We start from the raw sequence: 12,905 nt of genomic DNA on the forward strand, positions 1-12,905 counted from the left end.
GCTGCAACTTTCCTCCCACTAACCACTTTCTCTCGAGGGCGGTTAAGACCCTTCGTTAACCAATTAACAACGAAGCCACTTCCTTCACTCTCCTAACTAAAATCGTCACCTACAAATCCGATGGTCCCGTGCGCTAGACACACCCATCCTTAGCTTTCCTCCGAGACAGCATCGTCTCCCAAGACAGTTCTGATTTCACATCCTTCGAACGGTCAATATCCTTCCATCGGGTAGGACACACCCACAGATCAGTCACTCATTCATCTCGTACATATTCTCAACGCGAGAATTGATTGTAATTTCAACAAATAAATAAAAAAAAAAATCTCGTACATACGCACCAGCGTAACTGCCTTCGTTATAAGTTGTTGGAATAAACGGTGAAATATAACTTACTATACTGTGTCATATTCATTTAACCACCTCTTATCTTAACCGAAACAGGGGAACGACTACTTCGCGGCGTCGATTCACCGAATCGTAGCGAGAATTTACGCCTCTCGCTACTGCGACTGCGTCTCTCCGCGAACGGTCGTAACACATTGATCGACAGAAGTACTAAACTCTAATAACATATATTTATATATTTTCTATTTCCCAGCCACCAGTTTTATAGATTTTTCTATCTTCTATACTACTTTTATCCCTTTCATTTTTTCTTACATGAGATTATTGTAAATTTAATATCATTTGTTCGCAATATTTGTTATTTATCTTTCCTTGAATTTGAAATTTCGCGCTTCAATGTTGTGTGTTGTTCGACGTTTTATCGAACGATGTTTATCGAACTAGTTTATGAATACATACATAATCATTAAAGAATCTATAAACCTTACTAGTTTGTTTTTACTAAGTTTTGTTACAGAAAACATGTTCTCATAAGTTTTCAACTTTAATTTATGGAAATTTATTAACCTTAAACTATAAAATCATTCAATGAGTCTTTCCGGATGTTTTTATGTAGTCATAATTTCACATATCAGCACAGCTCCACCAATAGGATAAGAGTTACATGGAAGCAACAGAGGGGAAGAAGAACATATAGAGATCTAAAGGTTATTTTTGTCTCATTCAAGTTTCTGTTAACCGGCTTGGAAATTTCCTGTGCTTGTTTCGACTTTGAAATCTTAAAAAAAAAATTGTAAGTAAATAGTATATATATAGTATATATATCCTAAATCAAAGTTTCTCTTTATAAATAATAAACCGTTTAAAAACTGTATTTTGTATGTTTTTTCCTTATTCATAATTAAATAATAAATATGAAATACTTCTACAGAAAGCCGACATCCTTCAATTAACGGAACAGCAGAGGATTTGAAAATTAGTAGTTGAAAGAAATAAATGTTATCATATGTTCATAATTGATCGATAAATTTAAGTATGCAATTAGAAAATGTTTCTTAAGTTTGGAAGAATATATAATCATGCTGAATGTTTTGTAGTTACGAAAGTTGTCTACAAACATACATTGTACATACGACTAGTAATGGTACTAAATTACTGTTAGAGGGTCTTGGGTGTATAGAACCATATGGTTAAATTAATACTAGAGATAACGAATCGTGCGAATGTAATTAATATTTTGAAATGCGTTGTTTGCATTAATTGATAGTTTTCTTATAAACTTTTTTATAAACAATTTCATTGCTATAGAAAAAAGATAAATGCCGGTAATATGTCTATCCTACTTAAATAGAAAGTGCAATATTTTGTTATAATATTTGGCGCAAGTTTATACATTATTACATCCAAAAATAATATTCTTTTTATATCTAAGCTATATTAAAATATAAAGATACAAATAGCTATGCGAGTAGTTAGTAGTTGATGCTTTTTACTTAAATTGTCTTATACTTCATAATTTGTAATAATATAATTCTTGTCATCAATGATTCTTTGTTTTTACTTTGTATATATTATACTTCCAGGAAGATGCCGCTCTATAAATTCACTTACTTCCCAGTTACGGCATTGGCAGAACCAATCCGTTCTTCTTCAGCTATGCTAGTATTCCATTTGAAGATGAACGTATCAAAAAGGACGTCTGGCCAGAAATAAAGCCCTGTAAGCTTAAAATTTAAAGAAATTCTGTTTCTTAAATCTCATCTTTCCTAATTTAACTAAAGTAGCTAAATAAAGTAGAACACAATTATGCAGAGTATAACAGAGATTATTGTTTACTCTCCATTGCTCTATAAGATATGTGGGAGAACAATAGGTATTGTTAAGGAGACAATGCCCTTTGTTTGCTGATAAATTATCAATAAATTAAATTATATCTTTCCAAAACAGATAACAGGAAGCTAGATATTTAAGAAGCATCATAATCTGTTTGTTCGATAGAATCTTTGATTCTATTAGTTGTATGTTTTTAGTGACTCCTTATGGCCAGCTTCCTATGCTCGTAGCTGATAGAAGGAAGGTTGCTCAGTCTACAGCTATTTGCCGTTACTTAGCCAAACAATATGACTTAGCTGGAAAGACTGACTGGGCAAATCTTCATATTGATGCCACTGTTGATACTATTCATGATATTCGTCATAGTGAGTATCCAGTGCTGTTTTGCATAAATCTTATGAGAATCTTGATAACAGATAGCACATATCTGTTCAGGTATTTATTAGTTGAAATCCGATTTAATATTTGATTTAATCGAACGATACACGTATGTCAACAATACAAGACAAAGGATTAAAAAGGATTGTAATTCTATCTTCAGTATCATTTAAATTTCGCACAACACTGTATTCAAATTAGTATAACATTAGCGAATAGTATTTAACTGAAAACAAATTTTCAGAAATTGCCGCCTTCCACTATGAGGAGGACGAGAAGGTCAAAGCTGCAAAACGCAAGGCTGCTGAAGAGACGCTGCTGTTCATTTTAGAACGTTTGGACCAGCAAGTGAAGGAAAATGACGGCTACTTCTACGATGGTACTCTCTCTTGGGCTGATTTAACATTCGTTGCTCTGCTCGATTATTTGAACTTTATGTACAAGTCTGATCTGATCGAGAATTACGAGAATCTGAAGCTGCTGGAGAAAAAGGTCCTCCTCCTGCCCAAGATCAAAAACTGGATTGAGAGACGCCCAGTTAGCGAATTTTAAACTTCACGATTGCTTATGGTTTTATAAGCGTTTAAAGATTGCGGTCTTAGTGTGTTGAGAGAATGAAGAACGAATCGTGTTGATGGAAGTTTGTATGGAATATACTGATTGCTTTTAACATTCATTAGTTCCAGTTATTACCGATATTTTTGTCATTTAGTTAGGGTTTTCCCTTTAGATTACGTTGTGATAGAGAACTATTATTTGTGTATTCCTGTTAGAATTTAATCTTGGAATTAGGATTAATATTCTGTGGAAGACACAATGTTTATGTTGAAATAATATAATGTGATATTTATTAAACAATTATTTCGAGAGTTATAAATGTGCGTTCTGGAATGTAGACAGTTGGCTAGTTATTCACAGACTGACTGCCTTAGTGACCTGTGGCGCTTGTAAAGATTTTGAACCCCCACTCTCTATAATGAGTGTGACCTGAGTAGATGCCTGTGTAACGTCACGTGCCACGGAACCTTCTAGCAGCTTCTCGATACAAAGCGCTACGCTGTCAAGGCGCGACACCGACGTGCCCAATGTTCCATCCATATCCTTATGTTTCTTCCGCCGAGTTCTCGGAAGAGCATGCACGCGCCAGCCGCCGCGGTACATCTAACGAACGTACGCTAGTGGGGATGGCGCTGGGCAACGAATGGAAGAATCTGTACGATCAAACACTCTATCCGCATGCGACTGATATCGTTGTATTCCAACAATTCCTACAGAAACATACGAACTATATAAACTGTTGACACGATGTTGTGCTTTTGTATTATAGAGATAATAATAAAACCATCAAACAATCATTAATTATGTTTTTTATTATATTCATTAAGAATTGAAGATTACCTCCTTGGTGATCTTGATAATATCGTATTTTACAAATGTTGAACAAAAAAAATGTATGATTATTTTATTCAATACGTTATGAGGGTTGCTTTAAAAAAAATACGAGTTACATATTTCTTTGAAAAAAGTATGATTTTTGTCGATACAATAATGTTCTTCTGTTATCGCTTTAAAGTTGAGTACTTCGTTGATTACACGAGAGAACTCGCCTACAGCAAATAAGATACGACCGTGTGTAAAGTAATTAATCTGTTTGCTCGTTGCTAGCTACACATAAGGCTTGCGTAAAAAAAGATATGCATTTCAGTTCAGGCGGAGAATTATGTAGGAAGTCATTTTGTCGATCAATAACTTAGTTAATAAAAGATCAAATTTTCATGTACATAAATGTAAGTAACGTTCAAGTATTAATCATTACATACAATTTTTGTATAATTCGATATCTTGGTCACTTACATCTTACAAATGATATATAGATAATATTTATGAGATACATTGGAGCTATCTTTTAGTTAACGCCATTTTTTCTTATTTTCTCTGTACTTTTACTATTCTTCCAAAAATATCAAAGGATCGATGACTTCAAATTAAACTAGAATTGCTTCGGTATATTGTCAATCAATGGCTATTTGTATTCACATCTATATCAAAGGAAAACCGATTGCAAAATTAATTACCCTTGCAACTCCGCAATCTGAAACTATGTGTGATCGACCTTGAAGATGACAAATCTCAATGTTTGAAGTAGTACAAAAAGATGATAATTTAATTTCGCTTTATCAAACTGTATAAAATTTGTATACACATACAGAAAAAAAACGGAGTTCAAACATTAATCAACATGAATTATCGGTTATTATTGCTGAGTAATTATTAGGATTAGAGTTTTGGAGTATCGATCGTATCGAGTTTTAACTATCGGTTTCCGCAATTTATTGTTTTTCTAAATTATGTCTAAATGGTATCAGTTTTTGAATATTTTATAGTTTACACTCCAACATACTGACGTAAGCTATCGAAAATAATTGTAAATTATGCAATATCATTTTTTTTATATTTCATAATCTAAATTTCAATCTATTTTTTGTATTTAACATCCCTTTTTTATTGTTCGTGTTCAGTCTTGTACGTTCTTCAAAAAATCTTAATTTCTTTTTGGATAAAATCTTGTGTGAATTTACAAAAAATACGATTCTTCGTTTAATTTTTTTCCCTTATTGTCTTTACATATTTGGAGTTTAAACGCGTTATAAGTACGTTTTTTTTTTAACATGATTACGTAGAATTCTTATTCTGAATAAATTATTTGTTTCCGCTTCACAACTGTTTCTAAATTACAGTGCATTTAATCTTGAAATGCACAGTAACATTTTATACTTTTTACGTTCTAAGGAATTTTCAGGATCGGTTAAAAATTAAATTACAGTAATGGTAATACTCAATATTAATGTCAGACGTGGATACTTCACTGTTTCGTATAATAATTTGTTATCTTGGCATCGATCAAGGTATTTAATATACAAAGCGTACAGATTAATAAGAATTTTAATTAATCCTTCTTCTATAGTATTCACCGTTCTTTTCGAGCTCGTACCATTTCAAATAGACTTTCGAATAGATTTCAAAGATTTGTCTGTTCAAATAAAACGCGATCTTTTTTATTTCCCTATCAGTCGTCCCGTTACTGTTCCGTTGTTTCCAACAGATTGCAGATTCGTTTAAAAAACATTTGTAACGAAAAACAAAACCACTCGCAGAAATGTTATTCAATATCGCATTTATAACTTTCATAGACATCCTCCTCTCATTGCTATCATTGTAAACAGATTGAAACTTCGTTTGCAAACACTCGCGATTAAAAAAAAAAAGAAGAATTAATCTTAAACAATTTTATCTTGTGTTCCATTTATAATTTTCATAATTGTCCTCCCGACGTTGTATCATTTTAAATGGCTTTTTTCTATCCATCTATGTTGCAGCGAGATCAACGGTCCTAATTACTAAATTGCACGATGTGTTCATACAAATTCACTTTTTATGAACGCGATGAAACGAAATGAAATCTAAGTAGAGATTTGTTTTCTCATCAAGTATAACGAGTTTTATACTTTGGATAGATTGCCTCGTTGCGAGAAGGTCTTAATCGTTTATAATTGCGATTAAGTAATTGCAATAAGTCATATTTTTAAGAAACGTTCTCACATGCTGTCACACACTCTAATTAGAAAAGGATCATGAAACATTCGGTTTATGATATTATTTGTTTGTAAATCTTCCTGCTTCCGGAAACTTTTCTAAATATGAAAATATTTATATACAAAATTAAATATTTTTTTCAATATCAACACTTCTTGCGTTTATGTTGTCCTAGTCAGAATTATATTATTTCGTGTATCCTGTTGCTTTTTATATGATAGTCCTCCCGTTGGCCGCGGATTCGTTATCAAGCCTGAGGCCCTCGTCACTAGTGTAGCTATCGACAATAAAGGTACCCCACGCGCGACCGGACGATGGAGAACTTCAACGCAGAACCGCTACCTCCCGCGAGCCCTCCCCGGGAGGGCGCCTCGAGCTCGGACTCCGAGATTCAGACTCGACATATATATTATTATATATGTCGGAGCGGACATTAGAATCAGGGTTAGGGGCGTGAAACGAATCTTCGTTTGGGTTACACGTTGTCGTTGTGCAATAGAGAAGACATCGACTAGTGCAAATACGATTATTATAGAGCCGGACAAGTAACCGTGGTAGTTAGGCACTCGAGAAACTAATGACAATGATCCTAGGTTCAATAACGAATCCGCGGTCGACGGGATGATAGATGAACGTACTCACAAAATCTAAGTCGGATGCGTGATATTCACTGGTCGTAAAGGGTTACTCCTTTCATCATTGAGATCGCGAACGAGAATGCCTTTCCCGTCCCGATGATGCCACAGAGGAAAACTATAATGGGGTGTGTCTAAGGATACGAGATCATCGGATTCGTCGAGAAAAGCCTTCGTTCAGAAAGTAAGGGAAATTGACGTTGCTGCTAATTGGTCAATCTCCATATCGGTGGTTAGAAAAAGATGCTAGCCGCCCTCGAGGGAAAGTTGCTAGTGGGAGACGCGCGCTCGTTGAAAAATATGTCTCCCCTATCTTCCCGTAGTTGGGACAAAGACTGTTTGTCTGTTTGAAGGACTTTAGTTAACTAAACCTTAAGATTTATAACGGGCCCTCGGGCTAGCCGAACATGTACTGCGGAGACGCATCGACATCTGGCAATCATCTTACTCGAAGAATAGGGTCTGCGTGTGGCGAGCCACGGGACAGAAACCGTTGGAATGTTTACTGTCGCGTGTCGCCACGAATATTTCCTTTAAGGAGAGCTATAGAATTACTCCATACCTTTGCTAGGCAAATCCCGTGACCGCGGCTACGTTCGGCGACTGACTGTCGCCTCGAGCCCAAGCTCATTATCACAACTCTCGAACAATTACAATCGGATTGAATAACTACAATTGTTCAATTACAGACTCCGGTGTTCTTTCATCTCCGACATATATATTATATATACTATTATATCTATATAATATATGTATTTATATCTATAAATATATGTATAAATATATCTATTTAAAAAAATAAAGTTGACCTTCATATATCGCCAATAATATCGCGTGCGTAAAAAGAAACTAATTACATTTCATTCTTTTTTTACATTTATTTATTTTTTATTATTATTTTTTTCACAACTAATTACATTTAATTATTACATTTACATACATTTAACTATTATTACATACATTTACATACATTTGATTATTATTTTTTTCATAATTATATCTCGTTTGAAATATTTTTCGACATAATTAATTGTTTCAAAAACACATATTCCAGCCTTCTAAATGATTTATTTTGCGTATTATACGAATTATTCCATCTATAAATAAATTGTTCTCTATACACACAAACACGCACACAGTCTGTTAATTACACGAGTTAATTGTAACATTTTTCTCGATAAGTTGACAGAGCAAGAAAAATGAGCGACGAACATACCTACAAACTAATCTACTTCAATGCCCGTGGTCGTGCCGAACATATACGGTATATATTTGCATATACTGGCATCGAGTATACCGACGAGAGGATCCCCGAAGAACTCTGGCCTGAATACAAGGATTGTAAGCGTGAAGAATCGATTTTTACTTTCATCGTTCAACTCTCAGATATCTACCATTTACTCAAACTTTTCTGTATATAAATCTTTCGTTTCACGTGCAGGCTAAACTTACTTAAAGTAAAATTTCATACGGAATAAAGTCGAACTTTTCATTAAGTTTTGCTTCCGTAATATCGTGTTTATCGAATACCAACTTAATTCACTTACGATTCTCGAATTTTTGTGTTGCAATCTTTATTGTTTTCAATGAATCGAAGCATTTCGAATATTTTGAGAAAACCGTAAATAGGTGACTTAAAATAGGAATACAAAAATACTTCTACGTTTCTCGTTAATTTAAAAACTTTTTAGGACTTGTCGAAAAAAAAGGATAAAAAATTGAAATCAGTTCGGAAATGAACAAGAACACAGCTAAAAAGTCGAAAGAACAAAGCAGACATAAAATTCGATCTTCCGTTGCGACATTTCTATCGTAAATAGTATAATAAAAGTTTTACGCAGCATAGTCTTCGATATAATCTTATATGTCGCTTGCAGATAGAGAAACAAAAAATCAACGTAAATCTGTAAATCAATCCTGTCAGTGTAAAACACAAAATTACGTTCGCAAGAGACATTCGATTTATATTCCTTGCATTTCAATTTTCATTACAAGAACCGTGTACATTTTCTAATATTTTTTCCGTGTCTGGTATTATCTTTTATCCTTGATTTTAAAAACTTTAGGTTCTCCCCAACAGTCAAAAACACGCGATACCCTGTCCATCGTAATCGTAAGAAAAGAAAAAAGGAGAAAGAAGACATTTCTGTATTTCTTTACTAGGCCATGTTGATTAAAACCGAAATGATTTCGATTCATCTATTCACAAGAACGCAACGGCCTCGGAAGCTGTGTTGTGATTTCCTATCGATCGTTTCCCTCTACACAGTGTTCATATGAGCCATGTTTGTTCTTAGCAATGTCTTATAAAAAGCTGCCTGTGCTGGTGTCACGGTGGTCGTGAGAACGCAACGAAAGGATGGTTATGTCTCACATACCTTGGCCAGCAAAATGATGGCTAAGCAGTAATAGAAACCCTATGTGACCAGCATCCAGCGATTGCCCCTCCACAGGAGCCGGGTCCTTGATATAAAAAAGTACCTCTCGAGTCGTTGTAAGAACATTCTTTTCTGTGCTGTTTGACCATTCTGTATCGTTACTCTGTCAGTGTTCAATAAATTTTCTAATAACAATCAAAATTTAAGTACGAATTTCTCACTTTGCGTGCGGAACGTGAAATTACCCCGAATCGACGTGACAAAATTGGCGATCCTGCCAGGATCCACTCATCGCATCAAGAGGAAACTTCAACGGGAACTCTACGGATTCTACAGCGAAGGACCACGGTCACCTCCTTGATCAAAAGAAGGATCTGCAAAGAATCTCGGTAAGCTGGCTTTCGTACATTATCGAAACCGTAAGCCTGAAATACGTTCTGAAGATGGTGACTCTTCTTCCGCCGAAAGTGTCATATTTCTCAGCATGAACCCAACTGACAAGAGTACCGCTAAACAAAACGAACTAATCGCTACCCTGATTGAACAATTTGAAAGCCTAACTCACGAGTTTAGAAGCTTTAGAAACAGCACCGATCAAAACATTAAAAACATAAAAGAATTTGCGGAAACTAGCGATAGAAATCGCTCTAAAGAAATACGCGATCTTGCAAAAACCGTGGAAATAAAATACGACACCGAGACTGACCAGTCGCAAATAAACGCCCATTTAGAAACCGCTGCTGATAACGTAACGGATGACGAAACTGACGGACCGAACACGTCACAAAGACCACGAGCCGCATCTAGCCGCGCCGCGATTAAACCAATAAACAACTACAACGAAGATCGAGGGCTCGAGGCAGATAAGGCCATACGAACTGTCGAGACACTACGAGGTCGAGATGACGTAGGCGTTGAAGATTTCATCTTATCGGTCCGCAAAGCAAGAGCTAGGTGCAAGGCAAGTGACAGAGAGCTATTATTAGATCTCATACTGATCGAAAAGATTACCGACAACGCGAAACGAAACATACGATATCTAAAAATCAACTCGTTCGAAGACTTATATTCATGCTTAAGACAACACGTATTAACACCAACAACTATTAGCAACTGTAGGGACAAATTAAAAAATTTAAAACAAGGGGCAACAGAAAGTGTACAATCTTTTAACTCCAGATTCCGACAACAGCTAAACGAATTAAATTATGCAGTCCAAAACGAAAACCGCACACCAACAGAACGACGCGTAGCTATAGATATTGAAGAACGCGAAGCACTTAAAACATATTTGCTCAACTTACGATACGAGATAGGACAGATGGTGGTATCTAGCGATCCAAAGAACCTGAACCTTGCCCAACAACTAGCAGCTGATAGAGAACAATGGTTACGAGAAGCAAATCGTGTTGCCAACCGCCCAAAGAATCAATCTCACAACATTACATTAGTATCCAAGCGAACTACTACCGATTCACAGCCACAAACTTCTGCTCAGCTACCTAGCCGACCATTAGACGACCGCATGAAACCGAAGTGTCCAAAGTGTTTACGAATTGGACACACAGCCGAAAAATGCTACTCTCGAAATTTTCCATTCGCCAGCCAAGGAAAGATTCCACCTCGAGTAAACCAAACAACGGAGAACCCAGAGGAAGCTTACCTCGAGTTAACTGCACCACCACCGGAAGATTACTATCAATCGTACTGCAACGAAGAGACGGAGGAAGAGCCAGATTCCTCATCGATACCGGAGCAGGAATCAACCTTATAAAAGAAAAAGCCTCACTAAACGTCCAAACTTCTAACCCAAAAACCTTCCTAATGGGAAGTGACAAACATACCACTAACAAAATTTGCAATTTAACCATGCTCAAGAAAAATCATCAATTCTACGTAGTCCCTAACAACTTTCCCCTAATCGAAGATGGAATAATCGGACTCCCATTCCTTACAAAGTATCAATACAGCGTCACTAACAATAAACTAACCTTAGACGAAATTATATTACCATTCCAGGAAACCGATAGCAAGATAAGACCAGGCGAAACTCTAATCTCAGCCCAATACATCGAAGGAAAGCCCACAACAGTATGTTTCATCAACACTGGTAAGCAAATCTGTCACATTACAAACGAAATAGAGAAACCCGATAAACTAAGCCAAATTAATAAATTCGCACAAATAATACGTACCAAACATATTGATCCAGAACTTCGAGAACCCCTTGAGAAAATCCTCACCAATTACTTAGACGTTTTTAATATGGAAACAGACTCATTACCATGTACCAACTTGACAGAACATACAATCACACTCAAGACAGACAAACCTATAAACATCAAATCTTATAGACCGCCCGAATGTCATAAAAAGGAAATCGAGACTCAAATCAACGACATGTTAGACAAACAAATCATAGAACCATCGGACAGTCCATATAACGCACCAATTTGGGTAGTTCCAAAAAAAATTAGATGCATCAGGCAAACAAAAATGGAGAATCGTTATAGATTTTAGAAAATTAAACGAGCAAACAGACCAAGACGCGTATCCTTTACCAAATTCGGACGAAATACTCGAGCACTTAGGCAAAGCTAAATTTTTCTCGGCCCTAGACCTCTCGTCAGGATTTCACCAGATACCTATGGAGCAAAATTCCAAAAAATATACTGCATTCTCAACCTCACAAGGATAGACAACAACTTGCATTTGACACACTAAAACAAAAACTCTGCGAAGCCCCTGTACTACAATATCCAGACTTTGACAAAATATTCACATTAACAACAGACGCAAGTAACGAAGGGTTAGGAGCAATACTCTCCCAAGACGGACATCCATGCTGTTATATATCCCGAACTTTGAACCCTCCTGAAAAGAATTATTCCACAACCGAGAAAGAGTTATTAGCAATAGTATGGTCAATCAAAAGACTAAGACAATACCTACTTGGTAGAAAATTTAAAATTCAAAGCGATCATCAAGCCTTGAAATGGTTAAAGAATGTTAAAGACCCCTCATCGAGACTCATGCGATGGCGTTTGAGACTCGAGGAGTACGATTATGAAATCGAATACAAAAAAGGAAAAGAAAATACAGCTGCAGATGCTCTATCCCGATTGTATCCTATCACTAATGAAGAAATCCAACCCAATGTAGAAAACCCGGACTATTATGACGAGTATATAGACTGGAAAATCAATATCACCCCAGCTCCGATAACTCAAAAACCTAACAGACCACGCTTTAAACAAATTACAAAGACCGAACTGGGAGACTTTAACGAACAGCATTGGTTGCGTCAATTAACCAAACACTTTATTAAACACCGAACCGGACGCTTACAAATAGGAATAAACGACAATAGCTTCAGCACGTTAGAAAAGGTAAATATTCAACTCATGCTAAGGTTTCTAACAACTAGATTCCCTCAAATTAAATTAATATTTGGACAAGATCCGCCAGTAGACTACGATAACGAACAAGAACAAACGATACTACGCGAAAATCATAACGAATTAGTAGGACACTTAGGTATACACCGCACCGTGAAACGAATACAGAGCACCATCACTGGACAAACCTAGAACAAGACGTTACAGAATTCATACAAAACTGCGAAACCTGCCAACGAGAAAAGCTAAATCGTATCAGGGCCAAGGAACAACCTATGATAACTGACACACCGCTTAATCCTAATGACAAAATCGCAATGGACATATTCGGACCTCTCACC

At 36.0% G+C, this 12,905-nt stretch overlaps 2 protein-coding genes across 2 annotated transcripts; both read left to right on the forward strand.

The window, feature by feature from the left end:
• Positions 1 to 2,016: 2,016 nt before the first annotated feature.
• LOC117215721 (glutathione S-transferase-like) lies at positions 2,017 to 3,244 on the forward strand (the record flags this gene model as incomplete). Its single annotated transcript, XM_033462143.1, has 3 exons — positions 2,017 to 2,067; positions 2,379 to 2,546; positions 2,804 to 3,244. Coding segments are annotated over 3 exons (527 nt in total), but the record flags the coding sequence as incomplete, so codon positions are not given.
• Positions 3,245 to 9,350: 6,106 nt separating this feature from the next.
• On the forward strand, positions 9,351 to 11,002 carry LOC117215722. The gene has a single exon (XM_033462144.1). The coding sequence runs from the start codon at positions 9,651 to 9,653 to the stop codon at positions 10,938 to 10,940; it is 1,290 nt and encodes a 429-aa protein (XP_033318035.1). The 5' UTR covers positions 9,351 to 9,650; the 3' UTR covers positions 10,941 to 11,002.
• The last annotated feature ends 1,903 nt before the right edge of the window (positions 11,003 to 12,905 follow it).

Source organism: Bombus bifarius, unplaced genomic scaffold (assembly GCF_011952205.1).
Source record: "Bombus bifarius isolate JDL3187 unplaced genomic scaffold, Bbif_JDL3187 scf7180000009788_frag, whole genome shotgun sequence".
Classification (NCBI taxonomy): domain Eukaryota; kingdom Metazoa; phylum Arthropoda; class Insecta; order Hymenoptera; family Apidae; genus Bombus; species Bombus bifarius.